This window comes from Hermetia illucens, chromosome 2 (assembly GCF_905115235.1).
Source record: "Hermetia illucens chromosome 2, iHerIll2.2.curated.20191125, whole genome shotgun sequence".
Taxonomy (NCBI): Eukaryota; Metazoa; Arthropoda; class Insecta; order Diptera; family Stratiomyidae; genus Hermetia; species Hermetia illucens.
In genome coordinates, this window is record NC_051850.1 from 89526756 (window position 1) to 89548946 (window position 22191).

At 38.6% G+C, this 22191-nt stretch overlaps 1 protein-coding gene across 1 annotated transcript in view; it reads right to left on the bottom strand.

The window, feature by feature from the left end:
* Positions 1–306: 306 nt before the first annotated feature.
* LOC119648493 overlaps positions 307–22191 on the bottom strand; it is a 72151-nt gene continuing 50266 nt past the window's right edge. The window contains exons 4-8 of the mRNA XM_038050259.1: positions 8300–8391; positions 2536–3258; positions 2053–2308; positions 1861–1988; positions 307–1704 (exon numbers count right to left, since the gene is read on the bottom strand). Of these exons, the coding sequence (XP_037906187.1) occupies positions 1609–1704; positions 1861–1988; positions 2053–2308; positions 2536–3258; positions 8300–8391 (1295 nt within the window). The 3' untranslated portion in view covers positions 307–1608. The remainder of the gene's footprint in view (positions 1705–1860; positions 1989–2052; positions 2309–2535; positions 3259–8299; positions 8392–22191) is intronic.

Below are 22191 nucleotides of genomic sequence, written 5' to 3' on the forward strand. Positions count from 1 at the left end.
ATTGCTGTGTAGTCGGGACGGCTTCCGAAACCGTGGTTTTCGCGCTCTCGAAGCTGCACAACGTAAATTCACCCGGACTGTTTTCAAAAGGAACCTTGCCGGGTGGACTATCCACCACGGAGTGACGCGTATAAAAGAAAATACCAACTCTTGTGCAGGGGCTCTTTTTCGGTTTGATCGTTTACATATGTGGGTTGTCGGAGGTTTCAATTGAACTCCTGCCTCCAAGCCAAATAAACTTTTAAAACTTAAAAGTAACTTACCTCAATCATCTACGTGATTAATGCGATTGAAACACATGGAGAGTCCAGTCATCAGCATCTTTATTTACAATTTCAGTAAATGTGTCACAATTGGTATTTTTCAGTGGACAACTGTTTTAATTGTTCATTTTCTCAAAAATATTATACTCAAGACATTGAAATGTATAGTGGATATATAAATAACATGGTTCGGTTATTGACAAATATAACTAACTAACATCAATTAAATAAATATCTTTGTATGAACTTTTATGGTGGGAGCCTTCGTGTCTTTTGTGTTAACCGCATCCTCAAAATTAATGCATACGTTACGTGTTGCATCCCAGAATTAACACAAAGAACACAAATCCACCCCCTCCTGGTCTAAGTGATTTGATTTTTTACTAAGAAAAGCCTTTACTTTATTTTCTGGTTCGTATTCACTGAATCATAAACATTTACCACGAAGCTTACAATATAACTACAGACATCTCCTTAACATCTTTACCACAATCGGTGCCGTTCGAATTATTTTGTGTTTCGACTTCACTATATTAAAAAAATATCTTAAATAAAAATAAATTTTTCGCATTGCTATGTTAAGAAGAAGCTCACACGCTAAGCTTGAGAAGTTTAGGTTTTAATATCTACTTTCTTTTATTCTTGCTGTACAGAAAAAGTACTAGTCAAAAGTTACAGATAGAAATAAAGCAATTGGAAAATTTCATTTTATGTTGACCGAGGGGATCTAGACGCTTTTGCGATGGCAGTGCTCAGATGCATGTACGTAGAGCGGTAGTTTTACCATTTTAATCGGCAATAAATCGCTCAGTTGTCTCGGTGAGCTTTTGAATTCAATCGACCCCACACCCTCTCTCCGAAACCAATCTGCACTTGTAGCGCCGTTTAATCTAGTGAAAAGTATCTTTGCCGATAGAGTACTTGCTGAAATGCAGATTGCTGCTAGGGAGACAAGGTGGTTGCCACGAAAAATTCCCGAGGGATTCAAGGCAAGGATAGCACTGAACAAAAGGAGTTTCTGTCTAGATTCCCGTGGAGCAGTGCATGCAATTTGCTAGAAACATGGACTGCTTAAGCTCTCTTGAAATTTTCCCAGCAAAGGTAAAAGATTTTTATGGCAAAATTATTAGCGAACAATTGGTAACGCAGAGCAACATTTTTTATTTCAACTTTACATCATATCTTTCATATTAAAAATAAATAACAACATTTTAACGTGCAGAGAATATAAACATTTCTAGGGATGTCTTCGATTTGAAAATGCAGTCGTGGGGACGGAAGCGTTTCCAAATGGAGAACACCCCAGCGTATTAGTAGCAGTCGTCGTCATAATTTCGTTTGTGGTTTAGTACTGGGTGTACATGTGCTGAGTGCCTGGCGGAACTTTATAGCCTGGGTAGTAATGGTTCAATGCATTCTTCGCAAAGAACCCGGTGTAGTCCTGGAAAAGATAAAAAACATTAGTTGAGTTGAAGGATATTGGTTTCTAGCGAGCTTTGAACTGTTCGAACATGGGTGTTTCTATTTCAAGCAATTTATATAAGCAAAAAGGCGTCCCTCCTGGCTGGAGTTTTGGGTGGGCTTTCGTTTTGATTACCTTTTGGACTCGCCTTGGACGGCAAACTGGTCCCATGGCTATTCTGCGGCGCTCTTCATTTTCGGCCTCGGCCTGAGATTTGTATTCTGGTGGGGGCCATTTCAAGTCTCCACGCATTTTGGAACCTCCTGAAAGGAAGAAAGTCCCAGCATTGTATTTCCATAAACAATTAAGAATGGGCGAACTTTTTACCTCCTAGACTTGCGGTCACTGGCTGAGACGTGTAGACGGGCGCTGGTTTCTGCGAAACTGGAGTTTCCCTACGCAACTGAATCACTCCTGGACTTTGTCCACGGCCGTAAGGAGATGTCTGGGGTGGAGCCTGCGTGTGGTGTTGCTGTGATTGTGGTTGCGCGTAATTTTGCGCTTGATAGTTTTGTGCTGATGGCTGGTGGCTCACAGGCTGAAAAGCTTGTGTTGCCTGAGGCTGATAGTGATTTTGAGTAGGCTATAAATGGAGAATTGCAATTAATAAAATGGAGATATGAAAAAAGCTGGAGCTGGTATTAGCGGAAGCGCAATTGCTCTAGTTTATTGCTAAGCCCAGGTAAAGGCCAACAGGTAGTAATTTCTAAATGCCAAAATGCAAAACCTCTTAGAACTTAAAATTTTGTTAGCTATAATATGGAAACCAAAACCCCTTCGATTGATCAATGCAACTTTCGTCAAGCGTACCTGATACGCTCCTTGATATGAATCTGATGCGGATGGAGCAGAATTGGTTCGCTGATATTGGGGAAAACTAGGCTGCACGGTATATCCGGTGCGAGTTGGAGTTGGTGGACGAACGTGCGTCCAACCACGAGGTGATTGGGGAGATGGTTGGGATGGAGAACTATAGGCGGCGGTTGGTTGTGGTGAAAGTGTCTCAAAAGTGGATGGCGCCGGTGGTTGGTATTGTCCCAATGTTTGGTGTTGTCCCGGTGCTTGATATTGTCCCGGTGTCTGGTATTGTCCGGGTGCTTGATATTGCTCCGGTTGTTGGTATTCTCCCTGCACAGATATCTGGCCCGGAACGTATTGCCGAGCTATTGGTCGTGAAGGGGAGCTGCTTTTGGCAATACCTCCTGCAAAGGACACTGTGCTACTTTGAGCCGGAGCTGGCGCACCACCGTATTGCGTCTGAGGTTGGGAAGGATAGGATTGATATTGAGGAGCTGGGGAGGACTGGTAATGAGGAGCTTGGTATTGTGGTTGTGGTTGCTGCACGTTATTATATTGAGGTTGCGATTGCTGGTAGTGGGATTGTGGCTGTGGTTGTTGGTATTGGGGTTTAGGTTGTTGGTAATGAGGTTCTTGTTGTTGCGGTTGTTGATACTGTGGTTGATACGATTGCTGATATTGTTGTGGTTGAGAATAGTTAGTAGGGGCTGATTTTGGTTGAATCTGAGAGCTGACCTGAAAATTTGTAAAATTTTGAAAAGTTCCAAGGATTTCTAAACAGATAAATTCGATGAAGGTAGAAATAGAACAGCTCAAACTCTACAAGCCCCGATATACATTAGATGGCCTATCTAATAGCCTAACTGGCGGAATATTAGCGAGATTATATTATGAATGTAGCTGCATATACTAAATTTTCATCATTCAAATGGAAAATATATCAATCCCATTCTGTGTTTTGTATTCACTCCAAGCAAATAGCATAGGGTTCTTAAAAACGATCAAAGCAAAGATGACTACAATATTTCACACAAAACATGCCACTGGTGCCAGATATCAGATACTTTTGGAAAGGTTCGAAGTTTGCAACGAAATCGCTGCACCGATCTAATTTTTCATAGTAGAAGATGGTATATATGTCAGCACAGGGGTTTAATGGATTCCACTGGAAACAAAATAGACTCAGTGCTCTTAGGCTTTGCCTTGACCTAATTGAAACTAGAACACCTAAAGTACAAAATACTCCCGACGCCAACTCCTTCAACCGTCGCGTGCATGAAATATGATTGCATTCCTGATTGTCATCCTCACTTTTATGTGAAACAATGTGCCTGCGTTACATCACCCTGCTAAATGATTCATATTCCGGAATATTTGATACCCTGCGTTATTATTTAATTTTTAATTTAAATTTATATCAACCTTGTCGTTCCTATCCGGGCAATTTTTCATGCAGGAGTCATACGTACATCTGTCCCACCCAAATATATGTATACACAGACTTACTCACCCTTAAAACGTAGAACGAAAATCAAAAAGTTCCTAGCAAGGACGAATAAAAACGGACACATTAAAATAGTAAATTGTAGCCGAAAAATTCAACCCAAAATTGAACGAAAAAGTTGCCATTTACGTCGCCATCAGGTTTAGCGACCGTTGTTGTTTCTGGTGATATCCTTGTTGGCGGCCGATTGCTGGTATCGCATCAAATTATTTAATTTATTTTGATTAACCCCTATCTGGATTGTGCGGATATTCCATTTAATTTAAAAGACCGGATAAATTGCATTCTGTTTCCTCATCAGTTTTCGGAATTGCATTTCAATTGGCTCTCGGTTCGATTGCTCATATTTTATAGAATTGTTTGATCTTGCTCCCCTTGATGCTCACATATGATTTGATTATCTTACACATACATAGGAAAGGTATATGCTTCGGAGATGACAGGCTATGCTTCCAGAATCACCCATTTGAAGTGGCGGTACTCTAGCGATTTTTATTTTAAAGCTTCAAATAATGGGTATGCAGCGACATATGATATATAATTTTCAAAAATAAGCGCACGCAATAACCTCTGCTCCGTTCCAAAAATAATTAGAAACAAATAAATGAAGTACTTTATTGCTGAGCGTTTTTTGCTAATTTCTTTCTTTCTATATAAATATAAAGAAAATCAAAAAGGATGTTCATTTGAGCCGCAAAAGTATTACGTATATGTTGCAAAGAAAAATATGGGAGGGACATCCAGTGCGAAAGCCGGTTTTTTTCGCTTTTTTTAAAAATTTTTTGTGAAGAACTAGATAAAGATACAAATACAAATGTTTCACCATAGATTTATTAATTACTTGAGCGTGCATAGTCATTTTTCCAGCCCGATCGCGTAGCTTCTCATTGAAATACAGAGCAATTTATACACCCATGTCCAAAAAAAGGTGTTTTATGCTGCCACGCTAGAGTGCGCTCTGATCATCTTAAAGAAAAAAGCAAGCGGCATTTTAATATACAGACCTAACTACAGTCCGCAAACTAGGATTATTAAAAAACATTAAGAGCTACATTTTTGGTGCCGTGTTAAACTTTTTTGTGAATTTTGGTGTTTTTTCACGGCTTCTTCAATGAATAAAAAAAACTACTGAATGATTCAAGTTTGCGGACCGTAGAAGTGCGTTCTGAATAAGTCGTGAAAATTTCAAAGAATTTCGTTCGATAGATTTTGGGGTACGGTGGCAGCCGATTTTCAACATGCAATTTCGAGAAAAACGCATTTAAAAAGTAGAATGCGATTTTTAACCTTAAAACCTAAAACGACCGTTAATCCGCAATACCTAATCAATAAATTTTTGGCCTTTTCAAGAAACACATGTACAGCCTTGGCTTTAATTTTTGTCCTTTTAGCGAAGTCATTCGAATATCATTCGGGCCGATAAATACGAGCTTTATTACGGTGATCGGCATAAATCTGGGATGTGACTTATCACGTGTTTAACACTATAATTTCCGAACGACTCCCAATATCAAAAAATCACTTTACCGATATATTCTACACTATATATAGATACAATTGATGATGAAAAAAATTCGATTCTGCGAATCCGACACACGGGATGACCCCCTTAATTTCTTAGAAAAGGAGACAGATAGCCACAGTTTCTGTAGAAACTTTCATTGCTAGGATACTGTTTTTTTCAAAAATTCCAAAATTTCCATCATATCAAAAACAGTTATATTGTTTAGATGTGAACGAATTTTCAAGTCGATCGGTTGAATATTTTTGGCGCATTTTGAAAATGTTGTTTTCAGTTAAATGCCTTTAAAATTTTGACTGACTATGGTGAACAGAAATGTCTCCCTGTAATGGGACTTCAGCGGATATATAGATGGATGGAGAGCATTTAAATGCAGCTTTAGTTCTTCACAGAGCACAATGGTTTACGTTAAAAAATGCTTTTCAAGGCAGGATACCTTTTCTTTGGGGTGAGATGATCATTTTACATTCGTAAAATTTTCCCAATCGTCCCTCCACCTTTTTGCACTTTTATCAACCAACGTCAATTTCGCCCTTTTTTTAGTTTAGCTGTCTATCTACTATCCCGTTCGGAGTGCTTCTTCCTATTTTGACATCTATACGTGGTTTTCATAAGATAAATAAAAATTAGAGAGTCAGTTTGGCTGCTTTGCTTTACATTGAATTTGAACTTAAAGTCTTCGATGGATGATAGCATATCATATGAAACTCAATTTCTTAACATAATGAACTATCTGTCGAAACAAAATTATGTCAATTCGTGAACAAAATAGTAGCTATTAATTGGAGATAAAGAGATTCGTGAATCTCGGCATGAAATAGTATAAAAGCCTTGTTCGAAGGTCCAAGGTACATTCACACACAAGACCATTCTATTGTCCTTAGCAAAAAAGAAATTTCCTACCAGCACGATGAGTAGTAAAATGATGAAGAAGGGAGGAGGCTAAGCAACAAATCCTGTCCACTAAATCAATGTTCTCTAACAAATGACGACAATCCTTTGTGTGTTTTACACCTCATTACACTTCCTCTTGCGTTGTAGTGCCGAGCAAGAGGCAATGTTCATTTATCATAAACTTCCCGTCCTAATGAAGACAAGTTTTTGTACATTAACGTTGATGTTAATTAACTTCGTGTTTATTGAGGTAACTTTGCTAAAAACACTGTATTGACCTTTACCTCATTCTCTATATCCCCCAACCTAGAGTTAGCAGTGAAGGTAGATCAGGGATGAGGCTTGACTAGCAGACAATGTCGTGCTTCAGAATATGACAGACGAGAGAAAAAATAGTGAAGGGAAAATGCTTCGCATGGTACAATAGAAAATAGACAGAGCCTCCTTGTTCTTCATGATAGCTGGTTTATCGTTGGGGTGATTCGAAATGTCCCTAGATAATCCTTCACGGTGTTTCTCATTGGCTTCGATACAAAACCAACTATTTCCCAGGTGAATTTCAAACCATCTTCATAAACACAAAATCAGGGAATAATGCTCATCAGACTACACATACTACCCCAGTAGCTAAAAAATATAGTATTAAGAATTCAAGGCTAAGTGGCTCATTCTGACGGAAATTTATTTTCACGTTTATCGAGAGAAAATGGATCTCTTTATTTACTTCCTTTTCCTTTCTCCATACAGGAGCCATTTGCGGCCCGCACACAATTGGACTGTATGGCTTTCCCGAAGCTAATGCCTCTTACGTTCTTTTCTTCCCGCATATAAACGCAACAATAAAACCTAATGACTAGCCCGTTGTGGAGAGATATTGTGCTTACTTAAAATGAATTACCTCTGCATTATTTTCATGATTTAATCACAGCATTGTAGTTAACTGGAGGCGTCTGACTATAATATCATATTTATTATGTGTGGGGTTGCGTTCATGGAGCCAGGCTGCGGCTCAGACCCGGCGTCCTTTAGGACTTTCCGAATTTTCGCACATACTTGATATCTCGTAAAATTTGCTCCCAATTGCTTGCCTCAGGCGTTTATATAGCTATGTCACGTAAACGAGGTATGAATCAGATTTCATCTATTACCATACAAAATTTATATGGGCAATTAAAATTAGTCACTGGAATTGGTTTATGGAAGGTTGTTAATATTTCATTTCCTCCATTTGAATAATTTTGGATGGGAGCACAGAAGTCTCCTTATTTCAAATTTATTATTTATGTATGCATATAAATGGATATATATCCGTTTTTGGATGTCTCATATCCAACTTCCTACGTCTAAATTAGGATTAAGAATCAAAAACTTTGCTGTTATCACACAAACACATGCTCAATTGCTTAAAATTCAGTTAGAATGATCAAGAAATGGTGTACAATTTTAAATCAAAATAAGTAAATAAATCCAAAATAATCCTTAAAAATTGCTAAAGTTGCTTTTCAACTTGACTAACCAAACACCTACGGGATGCCAATATATTTTGCCACAGGTTAATTACGTTAATCTTAATTATGAACTTGGCTACAAAATGTTTCTAAAGAAAAGATGCGGAAAAATAGAAAATGCAAAACAATGTAGCCACAGCCGCCACACAAAAACCAAATAAGGCCTTGCGGAAAACAATTTTCAGCAGGAAGGTGAAAAGAAAATCCGGTCTGTGCCTACTTTCTTTCCTCTCTTATAAAGTAAATTGGGGTTATTTACATGATGGGACTGTGTAACGTAAAATACATATTCCTTTCAAGAATATCAAAATTGAAAAAGTTGAGGGCACACTTGAGAAAAGTACTTACCTCGTACGTTGATGGGGGTGGATTTTGAGCCTGTGGAACTGTTGCGTAGACTGGAGCCGAGTCAACAGGCGGCCAAGCAACGCGTTTGTACCCTGGAAAAAAGAATAGTTTATTGTAATACGATTATCCGTAGCCTCGGCTTCAATTGTATATCAAGGATCAAGGATGCGGAATTAGGGAACAGCATAACAACACATATTAAAGTCGGCGAATTGATATGTCTGAACACTTGAATCTGGCTAGGTTCAAATTGAGGGAAAATTAAATCATGGAGGATATGGAATTTAGCACCGCACCTCTTTTCCGATTTACTGTTATTCTGTTATCCAAATAATTATAGAAATTACGAAAAATCGACTCAGACAGCTAACTTTGGCAATCAAAAGAAGTGGAAGAAATTCACAATATGAACAGCATATCGAACAGAACCTGTTATAGTTGGGTTTCAATCAGCTGGCAACATAATGGGATCGATCACATCGCGATCAACAGTAGATTTAGGAGTTATTTTTGTTAGGCCTTGACGTCCGAACATCAACATGGTCTGCTCCCGGGATCCGGCTATCATTCGGCATATTGCAGATCGGACAGAAAACATCTTAAATGGCGCGCCTATTAATGAGCACAGAGCTGCCATCAAAAGTGCATTTCTCGCTGGTGCTAGCCAAGTTGCTGCCTATGTCTGTTTGCTGGGACTGGAAAGCGAATCGAAGTACGCAGAAAAATTAAGGTTGCAAGTGGGATTCGTATAGAAAATCCCAAAAAGTGCAGCTAAGTGTGCGCCGTAATAAAGTAGAAGCTGTTATTGTAGCTATCGTGAATAACGATTTCGCTAATGTATCGCATAAGAAATACCAGGTAGACACACGTATTTTTATAGTCCTCTCCGGGACATTGACGATCTATTCCTCATCGACCATGATAAGCAGATTAAGAGATACGGACTGCCCTTCCAGTAAAAATGAAATTAATCGGTTATCGATCGGGGCAAGGCCACTGGGCTTGTGAATATTTCCAAGCAACTGGTATTCACAGCTCCTACTGTCTTTCGGAGTTGCTGCTTGCACTCATTCGTAAATTCTGGAAATCTGAGACCTTTCCCATAGAGTGGAGAAAGTAGGTTATCGTCAAGATTCCGGGGCAGGCTACCTGTCTGGAGTAGGACAATTGGAGGGATATTTCCTTGTATATTGCTGCCCCAGAGATAATAGTTAAAAGACAAACTTATCAAAAAATATCGAGAAAGCTCATTCGGCAGAGAGCCGGCCGTTTCTGCTAAGGATCCTCCTGCGTTCACTACATCGTTTTGGAACACTGCACGGGGTTCCGACTCTCCTGCCATAATTTGGACGAGGATTTCGACAGTGCAGACAGTGAGTGCATCAGGAATGATCTACAGAAAAGGGACGTTTCGGATGAACTAACAGCTCTTAGCAATAAAATTTCTGACGCATTTAAAGTCTAAAACGCAATCTGACAAAGTCCTTCCATCCTTTTGCTAATATTATTCCTCCTTACCATCACCGACGTCTTCCATGCTGCCTTGTCGGAGAACGTGAAGGCCTCTAATGGACCATTACATCTTTCCTCGAATACAGCAGACATTATCTACTTTCTCTCTCACTGATTCATGCAACTTAGCCAAATGTAGATTCGGAAAGGGGCACAAACACTGTTCAACGTCCTTAGTTTGACTGATCATGCCGCTCTTCCTATATTCATTAACGGGTGGAAATTGAAGGTGTGCATTTATTTCTCTATTTTGGTGGTTTTGTTTCTGCTGATGGTGGCAAGGAGCCTGATGTCACTCGATGCACTGACAGGTTTACATCTACTTTTTACTGCTTTGTCTAAAATCTGGGAATCCAAATACCTCAATCATCATCATCAACGGCGCAACAACCGGTATCCAGTCTAGGCCTGCTGTAATAAGGAACCCCACCACCTCGGTTTTGCGCCGAGGTCCACCAATTCAATATTCCCAAAAGCTGTCTGGCGTCCTGACCTACGCCATCGCTTCATCTCAGGCAGGGTCTACCTCGTCTTCTTTTTCTACCATAGATATTGCCTTTATAGACTTTCCGGGCTGGATCATCCTCATCCATACGGATTAAGTGACCCGCTCACCGTTACCTATTGAGCCGGATTTCATCGATGGTCGTGGTATCGCTCATAGATTTCATCGTTATGTAGGCTACGGAATCGTCCATCCTCATGTAGAGGCCCACGAATTCTTCGAAGGATTCTTCTGTCGAAAGCGACCAAGAGTTCGCAATTTTTCTTGCTAAGAATCGAAGTTTCCGAGGAATATATAAGGACTGGCAAGATCAATGTTTTGTACAGTAGAGCTTTGACCCTATGGTGAGACGTTTCGAACGAAACAGTTTTTGTAATCTGAAATAGGCTCTATTGGTTGTCAACAACTGTGCGCGGATTTCATCGCCGTAGCTGTTATCGGTTCTAATTTTCGACCCTAGGTATCTTTATTCTTCCCGTTTGATTTTGTTGTTTGGTTAGTTTTTGGTGCTGACGTTGCCACCATATATTTCATCTTGTCTTTATTGATGTGCAGCCCAAGATCTCGCGTCACCGCCTGCTCGATCTGCATGCAGGCAATTTCGACGTCCCGGGTCGTTCGTCCCATGATGTCGATATCGTCAGCATAGGCCAGTAATTGGGTGGACTTAAAGAGGATCGTACCTCTTGCATTTACCTCAACATCATGGATCACTTTCTCCAGGGCATGATAGGGCATCCCCTTGTTGTAGAGGAAACCAGTGGCGTGACAGAGAACCATCACATCGGAAATGAGGGCATCAACGCTCGCTTTGTAGTTGCAGCGATCGTGGAAACGTTGAAAGAGAGACACCATCAATGGTGTAAACATGGAATTCACGATGATGAGAACTTGATTGCTAAGAGTGGTCTGAACTGAATGTATCACTGTAGACAGAAAGTCGATGAGTGTGGAATTTCAACGAAACGAGTCGGCTTTCCAACATCGGAGTTTTGGGTGTGCTAAGTAGCTCCCCGGTCCTGCGTGTCGATTACGAAATAAAGTAGAACTAATAGGGAGTAGCACATTTTTGGGTTATCATTATAGCGCAGTCGACTTTCGATCGTTGAAATTTTCGAAAAGATCAATCCTCGTTCAAGTGCCGTTATTCGGAATCGTGCTAGCAAGGCCTTCTCTCCCGTCATTCCAATAAATTAAGCTAAAATTGGCTGGAAAATTTATGCAATTGGCATGATGCCGAAATATCGCTCACCTAAAAAATAGCATTGAATATTAAAACATGAATCAGAATGGATTTCTCATGGCGAATCACGATTTTACTGATCAAAAATTACGAAGGCTCTCGAGCAAACAAAAAAATGTTTGTTTGTTAAATATTTTTATTTATCCCGATCCCTCGTCATCTTTATTATCTTAGACGGGTGTTACCCAGTTTGCAAAGGTCCTTTCTTTGAAAAATGAATCTCAATCTCCGGAAATGTGGATTAAACAGTGATGCCGTTACAACCAGCTTACTCAAGGTTCAATTAAACTGAATATGCATAGGTTGTTGGAAAAAATCCTCGGTTCTTCTAAACACATTTCTCTATTTTACTTTTCATGTAATCACCGGTAATCCAGAGAGCAATTTATATTCCAAAGCTTCCAAACATTACCTTCCATCATCATTAATTACAATCTAACTTAATGCACCGTGCACTTGAAGATATTCCCGGCTTGGCGGATCGAACTAATATAAGTAGATTGGACTTTGAACACTTTAAAGTCGGTTAAATCCCCACTAGGACACTTTATTCCAAACTGACAAGAACTAATTTAACTTCTGGCAGATAAAAACAGTAAGAATTTTCCATCTGAAAAATTCTCACATCTAATTAAGTTTTCCTTCTTCCCTCATCACTTTTGCTCCAGCAGGACGTGATACCGGATTTACTATCGTCTCGAAACTAAAGGCAAGTAATTATACCTGGATTAGAGTTGAATTTCTTCTCGCCGAGTGAGAAAATTATCAAAATGGTCGACGGCAGACGTTAAACTGAAATAATGCAAGCATCATCAGGGAAATTTCAGGTGAAAATTTCGGAGCTTGCTCATCAAGAAAGTGGAGGGGTCAATACAAAGTAGAATATTATTCACATTTAATTCTTTACCCTGACCAAGACTCGCTGCATCAGACAAATAAATTTGATGTCTTTTTCATGACGGAAAAATGCGCGAAAAATCACTCAGACAAATGGCGAACAGAATGTGTTGTAGGAGTAATTCAATTTGAAGTTCCTTGCAAACACACACATGTAAGCATGGCCTCCACACTGAGCCATGTCAAGGTGAATTATGGCCGTGGAGACTCGATTTCAGAAAAACGCCGAAAGTATTATTAGATGCGGACGAAACAACGTAATTTGAAATCTGCGTTTTCTGAGAAGATTTTCGTACATTGCGCAAAAATATGACGATGCATCCTCACAATATTAGGAATTTCGTGCCAAGGCCGCGCCAGAGCACATGCAGCTTTGATGCCTTTCTAATGAAATTAAATTCACCGCAAATGTTTCACATATTAGCAATAATGCTCTTAAACGTTCTTTCGCCTAGACAGGTGTGAGTGGTTTATAGTCAAATGCGATTTTGAGGCGCTCGGGACGATACGGTGGATGCTATGTACCAAATTGGAATTTAATGTTTTGTGCATCGACTGCAATACTCTAAATCTTGAAATTGCAACATGAATAGAATAGTTAGGAACAGGTGTATATAGCAAACAAGCGATTCGCAAGGACAAAGCAATATCGTTCTTTTACATCTAATATGCAGTTTGTTAACAAAGACCACCGACTATAAGGAAGGCAGCCGTTTTTTAAGCTTCGTGTAAAACAGAACTTTATTGAGATCAGTTTACTGTCTGTCTGCAAGCTCATTCACTTTTTTCGGAAACGACTGCATCTGTCGATAAAAAAATTTGTTGTTAATTATTAGAAAATAAGAAATCAACATGGTACACGAGAATGAATTTTAGAGCACCTAATTAGCAAGTTTCGATACGAAAAATCTATTGTTAAAACTTTAAATGTGTTTTGCACCACTTTTGAAAGCACCCACAGAAGACTATTTAACAGATTTGGTTGAAGTTTCAGTTCCTTATACTACTATACGGTCATACTAATATGTGGAACACAAAACCATAAAAAATAATGAAACAACGGTGAAATTTCAAGCGTCACACTGTCCTACTATCTTAAGTTCGCACATTTTGACCCCATATTACCTTATTATACATTTTTTTTGTCACTGCACTGCCCATTGGTCTTCATGCATGGGATCCTTGCAGGCTGTATATAATTCAACGAAATCAAATGTGCAGTAGTAAAATGGTGTTCTAAACTTACTCTCCAAGAAACTTTTATATTTTTTGTTCAATTGTAGGTACTCTGTTGCTTGTAGATAGCTCAACCTTTTGAGGAGATTTGCGGCGATTTGATATTTACAGGACATTTCAAAGCAATCTGATATCGAAAATTTTCTTATGAAACCAAAAATTTTCGGAATCAACACTCACTTCCTGTGATGTGCTCTAACATCCGCTTCAGGATCACGCTATTCAGTGAACCCAATTTATTTACGTTTCTGATTTCGCTATCTGCTGCCTTGCAGAAACACTTGACCGAACTATTAAACCTGTTGACATGAAATTCAATAGATTCTATTCTATTCTCAGAAACAACCCAATCCAAAACATTATTCTTTTGTAATATAAGCATGATACTATATAATTTGGTTGAAATCCTAATCGTGCCGGGAAAGTTAACACTTTTGTGTAAATTTACCACAACCCAAAACCTTGAGTGTCAATATCGCACTAAAATGAACAGCCTAACATATTAAATACAAGAATATGCGAATTATGTACGAATGAAAGAACTGTTCACTCAATATTTCTAACGTTAGGAAAACACAAAACCTTTGATACCGAATTTGTCGAGGTCCTGGTTTTCGATTTGGACATATATACATATTTTTTAAGCATTGTTGCACCCTTGGTGAACTCCCGTTGTTAAACGCGATGTCGATGCAATTGGACTTTCCAGAACACATTAGTTACGTGAATAAATTGTTCTTGCGGAATAGTGCGGAGTTGAATTGTTAATTATAAGTGAAAATGTCGTGCAACAAAATACAACAATATTTTTCATACCTGAAGCGTCCAGCTTCTAGTTCTCCGTCTTCTTCATGAGGAAGCAAGTCGAAGTACCAAAAGTTGAATTCTTCGGGTAAAAGGCTTGGTGCGAAATATTCCTTATACATGTGAACATACATATCAAAGACATTAATGTTGTGCTAATCCTAAATAAACAAACGTTTCCCATCCAAATTGATCTAAAGCATCTTCACGTATTTCCACTTTACTCAGTGGAAAGGTGCTTAAAGTAACAGACATACATACACATATCTGTCTCGAGTAATTCATACTAATATACAAATAACAAATTAAAGCTAAACAGCGTCCTGATTTTTTTCAGATTTTTTGGTGTGGTTCTGAGAATGGCCCCCTTAAAAAAATGATCACTTTCAACCCTCCAGCACTCCCCACCTTTCTAACAAACGTCTTCGGCTTCGAAAAGTACTAACCGAGATCTTTAATTTGATACCCCACATGACTATATTTGATGAAAAAAAATTGTATACCCCCGCGCCCCTTTTGCATGTATGGGGACCCCCCTTAAATTCAACGTAAAAGGATGTGACTCACTGTATGTGTGAGCGTTCACAGTTCCCACCTTTCTACCAAATTAAGTGTCAATCGCTATAACCGTCTCCGAGAAAAATGCGTGTGACGGACAGACAGTAAACCGGTTTTAATAAGGTTTTGTGTTTACACAAAGTATTGTATTACAATTGATTTTAATATTACCTCGTTATAAGATCTCTGGTTATTGATTGATGAAATGTTAAGGGACCCTGGACCATGGATTTAAGGTCAGATGTATGGACAGGAGTAACTCGCGTACAGTTAATGAAAGCGGTATATCGGCTGCAATTTTACCGAAGAATGCCTCTGAATCTGGATACATACAACAATAAGCACGACACAATATCTTGATCTCAACAATCCAGGTGAAAATCTGAACTCCTCCGACTAACATTAAGTGTATATCCAATCAGTCAGATAAACGAATCTAAAAGTTTTCGCTTGACTTCATTAAGTAATAGAAACATTTGATATTCATGATGGAAAAATTCAATTCGTTTAGTCTCTCCAGGTATAATTATTATGGATCTCCATATTTTGACAAAAGAGGGAGATATTTTACCTGCACAGTATGCAGGAAATGGTAGTGTTTTAGGATGAAGTACAACATTATAGCGTAGTGCCTGTTATCTTAAAAGGGAACCTTTTCTCCTTTCATGATACATAACGTAGATCATTCAACCCATATTACTTTTCAGCAAAATAACACACCTAGAAACGCTGTCGAATGGTAACTATGGAGACAATTTATTAATTGTAGCCAATCATCACTGCATACTTCTGGTTAAAATACTACATTGAATATTTGGGAATGGATATCGAGAAAAGCTTATAATGTTGGCCGTGAGCGTTATAATACAGAAGAAACTAATTTGGAAAAATGCCAATTTATTCTATCTTGTAATTTCGCCTAATTTTTTTAAAGAGAATTTTAGAGGTAATTAAAAAGTAATACTGTAAACACTAAGAATGATAATAACTGATATTTGGTAAGCGAGCTCTTCCATATAATACCACTCTTAGCTATACTGGGTGAAAAATTGTTGCACCTTCTTTTGCATGTAAGCTCAACGCATTGAACGCGATGACATTCACTGCGTGCATGGGAATTCACAGTTCCAATTTTGCCGCCAAATTTCGTGTCAATGGATGTAACGGTTGTTATGAAAAGTGCGTCCAACAAATAGACAGGCGGGCAAACAGGTTTTTTCCCAAAACCTTAAAAATCGAGGGTTCTAATATTCTCAGAAACCAAAAATCAAAATCTTACCTGGGTAACTAGAGCTATATTTCCATTATATATGCATGTGCTGAGGTACCTTTTACGAATATGGAGCGATTATCTAAGAAACCGCGTCCTGCAATATGAAACGATAGAAGTTCAGAGAAGGATGGAGATCACGTTGTGAGGGATGCATTATGCGATAGTCTACTCGACACTCGAAAGGCAAGAAGAGCCGCGCTTGGTCGGTTATGTAGATAATGTTGTGGCAATTGTTGCCGAATGCACTGTTGAACAGGCGGAAAGCAGACATATTGATATGACGAGTAGGCGGATGGATGGCTGCCCATAGTTTCGGTCTTGCTCTGGCAAAACCAAGAATTAATCATGCTGACTATATAAAGAATCCCGACACTGCATTCCATAGCGACCGGCGAATTGATAATCGAATCAAAGCCAATGGCTAAATATCTTGGATTGACGCTTTACTCAAAGATGAGCTTTCTTGAACAAATAAAAATAGCAGCGGACAAGGCTGCAGCTGGATTTTAAGCCTTGATCAGCCAATGGTAAACATTGGGAGTGATTCCCGTTGCTCTTCTTGCTAAACACCGTAGGACAGTGTACAAGCGCAAAGGGAGAAGATTCAAGGGCAGTTGCTTGTGAATACCCCCAATATGGCAACCCTCTTTGCAAAACGAGACAAAAGGCAGATGGAGTGCATGTCCTTATGGCAACCTAGGTGGTCATGAAATTTGTTGGTATAATCTGCACAGAATTGGGAAGACATTATTTCTTGACTATGTGTTATGCAATGACGTTGTGTACAATACCGATCGCACCTTTGTTCATGTGGAAAGTGGGATGGGATTCGTTACCAACTTTATTCAAACACAGTGGAACTCTCTCCAGACAACGCGTTACGTTGAGGTTCTCCTTGTTGCAAAGAAAATAAAACTCAACCGGTGTGGAGCCGGATAGCAGCGAGCTCCTTAAACTAACAGTTTCTTTTCTCCGCCCATTGGAGAATACACGTCCCCGGCTTGAAGGCTTTCTAAGGCGGGAGAGCGGTGAAGTTAGCCGGAAGTAATGTGACGCATGGTTTCAGGCAGGATCTCCGATAACTGGGAAGTCAGGGAGGGGTTCCGTTGCTGGAGTTCAACACTATTCGTCAACGCATTCATCTATCCCATTCCAATCCAAAAAAACATATTCCGCTTAGTGTGACAAGTGCGCACCCATGTTTTCATCTCTATCAACCTAAAATCTTCGCCGTTTTATTATACGTAGCTTTTGCTGCTTGATGATTGTCCACGTTTGCTGCAAAGTTAGTCACTTATAGTAGAATATCCTGAGAACTGCTCTTGTTGTTTTTGGGTGTCAACTTTTTTAAAGAACCAATGTACTGCTGGTTGGTCAATTCAATGATATCTTGTTTTTCTATTAATTCTTCACTTTAACCCTCTGTGGTCATTTGATATTTAAAATCAATCACCCGCTTTCAAACTATTTGAGTATTTTCATTAGTTTCAATCCCTTCGGACCGCAGTTTTCTCCACCAATTATTCATATGTCATTCCCATTCGCTCGTCAAAAGAACAATGAAAATATGCAAATTAATATCACTCAACAGGATTAGAGAGGCAACAAGCGAATGAAATGATATATGAAAATCAAAATGAATTGAAATCGGTAATTACTTAGCGCCAAAACTGATATGAGGAAACCTGGATTCAAATATGCAGACAATTAAAGCTCACGCGGAATTTCAAAATAAATTACTTGCAAGTGCACACATATGCATGTATGTCATACAACTTGATAAATTGCTCTATGCGAATTATTAATTTCCTACTCCAACCCAAAATTTACCATAACCATGGAAATGTGTTTATCGGAATGCGCTGAGTGAGATAATGCATGAAACAAAGCACATCAAAGATTAAAATTATGTATTACCAACACTCGCCTATTCGATTAGATCCTAAAATAAATTTCAGTCTAAAAATGATCCTGACGTCACTTTGATAACCCCAACCCCTCCTTCTCGAATGGCCTTTGCCACATTCGTGAATCAGAGAAATATGAATGTCTCTTTATTTTCGTTCACTTCAGAATGCGTTTATAAATAGTTGAATAGGACGCACGCACTATATTGAAGTGAGGCTCGAAATTTATACATCAACCCCTTGTTATATCAATTAAGAAATAGATAAATTGTGAGTAGTAACACAGATGAAAATAAAACACATAATTCACTTGGAGTCCACATACATATTCCTCAATGCTTCGCTAGAGTTTATAAATAGAGTATACTTGGGTGGAATTTTCTTATTCGAGGTGTGATGATGGAGGTAAGTAGCAAAAGAATCATTCAGAATTCGCGTGCTTGGAATTTATGAGATTTCCATAGTTTTGAAAAATTTAAAACTGTTTCCGTGATGACGTATTGGTAGTTCTCAGAATGCTACTCAGAGATTCAGTACTGAGGCTATTCGTATCATACGACAAAGTCTTTCAACGACTGCTGGTAATGTGACATTCGCAATGTCATTTTGATAACTTTTATCGGGGAAAAATCTATTATCAGAAGGTTTAGTGGTTTGAGAATCCATAACCCACCATGCCATGTTTTCAATTAACAAACCAGAGAATAACTGTCATATGCACTGGAAGTTATAATGCCTGACATAATTCAGTCAGATACGAGCACACATGTTTCAATGTAAAAATGTCATCCCTATCAGGTTAAACATTCTGATTGACAACAAATTAAATAATCTTCTTAAGAAAGGTTAGTTTCAAAACAATCTTCGGATTGTAGGGAAACGCAAAGAAATGGAGTTGTAGCTTTTTCAAAACTATTCTATGTATTATAATATATATAGCGGGAAGTGCAAAGAATGCACAGAGGAGAAATTCATTTAAAGAATTTTACGATTGCGATGGCACAATTTCAATGTCCGCGTAGCCCTTGTAGGCTTACGACCCTTATATTACTACTCATTCTCTGCTTTTCCAAACTTTATTTCCTGCTCTTTTAATTAAGCTAATGCCCTGTATCCTTGCTTCCTTGCTCTACGAGGAATAAAATGGAATCTTACAACGCAAATTTATTGATGATAACTTCCCGGTAACAGTCACATTTTAATAATATCCTTGCAACGGCAATATGTCTTGCTGACAACTTCATTTCCTCAATCTAATATCTTAAAGTGGCAGAGGAACGAGCAACGTTGATGATATTTTTTTCTGCAAATTCAGTTACAAACGAAGAAGCAGACTTTTTACGACGGATAATAAATTTTTTAGTGCTTCGCTGTAAATCATGTATTTATGTAATTTGCCTGTAATTTGCTTTCTTCGAGGGGGCGGATGATGTTTTTTGACGACTTTTCCCTTAATAATGATGTGCAACCATTTCACTCAAAATTAAATATCATAAAGTCTAAGTCGATGTATAATTTTTTTCTGGAAATGCAGGCAATATAAGCATCGGATCCTAAAGGTTTACTGCCCGATATAGAAGTAATACCACGTTATGAAACGTTGTAAATTAAATGAATGGCAGGATGTGTTGTGAGAGGAGTAATCAGTTTTTAATGGTTCGTTACATTTTATCTTCTTTGTAATAAGTTCATAAAGGTTGGAGTAAAATAAATGAAAATATAAACACATCCCACCAACTAAGAAAAATATTTTGGCATTTTTTTATTACAATAACAAACAGGAGGGAGGCTGAATGCCCATAATATCCCTAAGCTTATATAACGGCCAGCGTAGTACTAAAAGTATGTGTTCATTCCAAATAAAACACTACGCATTTGCACCAAACTTACTTTTGAATGGTAATTTAGTCACAATCCTGCTGCTTCAAACCTACACTTGACACACTCATTCACACCTGTGTCTTTCCTAAAGTAGATTTCGGTAATTGCAGGGGGTAACTAGATGGTTCGATACAGAAAAGGTTTGTAACTCAAAGTTGAAATGGTCAGATGTACATCATTTCTGAAATTTAACTTACAAAATTTCCATAAAAGGAGCATTACAGCAAATCATAAAACAACTTATCTCACTTTAGGGGAAAGTCTACCCACAAAGTCATTAATTATTATCATCAAAAGGATATTTACTAGGTTGAAAGATTTAAATAAATGGTGCGCATTCCTTATTTCAGAATTTGACAGAGAAAGGAAAAAAGCTAGACTCCGAATTCTTCCGTACTTGTTAATGGAGATGTTGTTACATTGGACAGTCCTGGTATTGAAAGCCCGTTAGCTGACCGTTGTTCATCAACATTATTACAGATAAAGTGAGATAAAACTGGAGACCACGTTAAGTCTGACAACATATGAGGAAAAGACTATAGGATTAAAGTGAATAAAGGAGGAATAAAGGTGGTCCGGATAGTTGAGTGATTAGAGCAGAAGGCGGAAGGTGTCGGGATTCAAATCTCACTGGCGGCAGTGGAATTTGTATCGTGATTAGACGTTTAACGGGTGGATACTAGTTGACTCAGCTCTGAATGAGTACCAGAGTCAAATCAGGGTAAAAATCCGGGGCGAGCTCAATGTTGTCACATTGCCTCCTACAGTTTACTATAATCCTGTAGTGTACCGTTACGGTCTTGACTGAACTGTCTAACAGATTTTAAGGATTGTTGCACCAACGATTATTATAGAGGATGGAATCCCTTGTTTACTATTATGTGGTATCCTTCCTTGACTACAGAACAAATCAAAAAATTTTGAAACAGGTGAGATGATGAAAGTAAAATTCGAAGTTTACCTACGATAGAAAGTACAAAGGAGAAAGCAAATTTTTGGGGAAAGGCTTGTACCACGGTCAATGCATAGCATACCTATGATAGTGAGCGATAAGTACTTTAAACCATACAAAATTGGAATTGTTGGCGGTACAGGATATACTGCTTGACAAATAATGAGAGCAGATCGGCTTACAAAATCTGGAAGTCTCTCTTCTCACTTGTTTTTCTCGGAATTGAAAGGGGTCATTTCTTTTGCAAAGCCATTCTCGGAGCACACCCAACCGCAAAAAAATCGCAAAGCTACCACTGCTGCCAAAATATCGACCATGTCGCTTTTGTGCAAATTCTAATTCAATGTGTACACATTACATACTAGTTACTAATGGAATAAATGTCCACTTAAATGTTTTTATATAATAAATAGACAAAACCTTTTATACATGGAGGGTTGAGCTTCCGGTTTTCCGACTTGCTTTTGGCTACAAAGTGCTTTTATTCATCAAATATAAAATGGGAGCATAAGTCAGTATTTCTTTCGTCTTCCAAAAGAAAATCCGAATCAACGGTATTAATTCAGTGAAATTACTTTATAGCTGAAAGGTGGAATATTCTTCATTAGATATACTGGCTAATAATCACTCAAAAAATGGCAATCATGATAATGGAAAGGTTGGCTTTTTGGCAAATAAGCCCTTAGGGTCTATGAAGCACATATATTAGCTTGGTTGAAGCTGTTTTCTTGAGGCAGATGTGTATTTGTAGCCCGACTCTAAGTATCGTGTGAAAAGGCAACAACTTGGTGGCTGCAATATTATAAACTCCTTCCCTGACTGCGCTATCGAGCAGAAAGACACAATTTTAATGACTACGAACTTTGCGCGGGGTGTTGAGCACGCTGGCAACCCCGGTACGACTCACACTTGAAGCGTAAGACCATCATCTATAGTGGGTTATGCGGTTGAAATTTGAGCCTACTTTGATGTTTTGCGCAGGAAAATACGACCGATGTGCCTGGAGATGGTAAGATTAGCGATGGTCCTCCCTTAAAAATACTAACATAAATGCAGGAAAGAGGGTGTACACGCAGAATCCTCCTTTCAGAGCACTGCCGTGCGAGTTTCCTTTAAAATTGGCA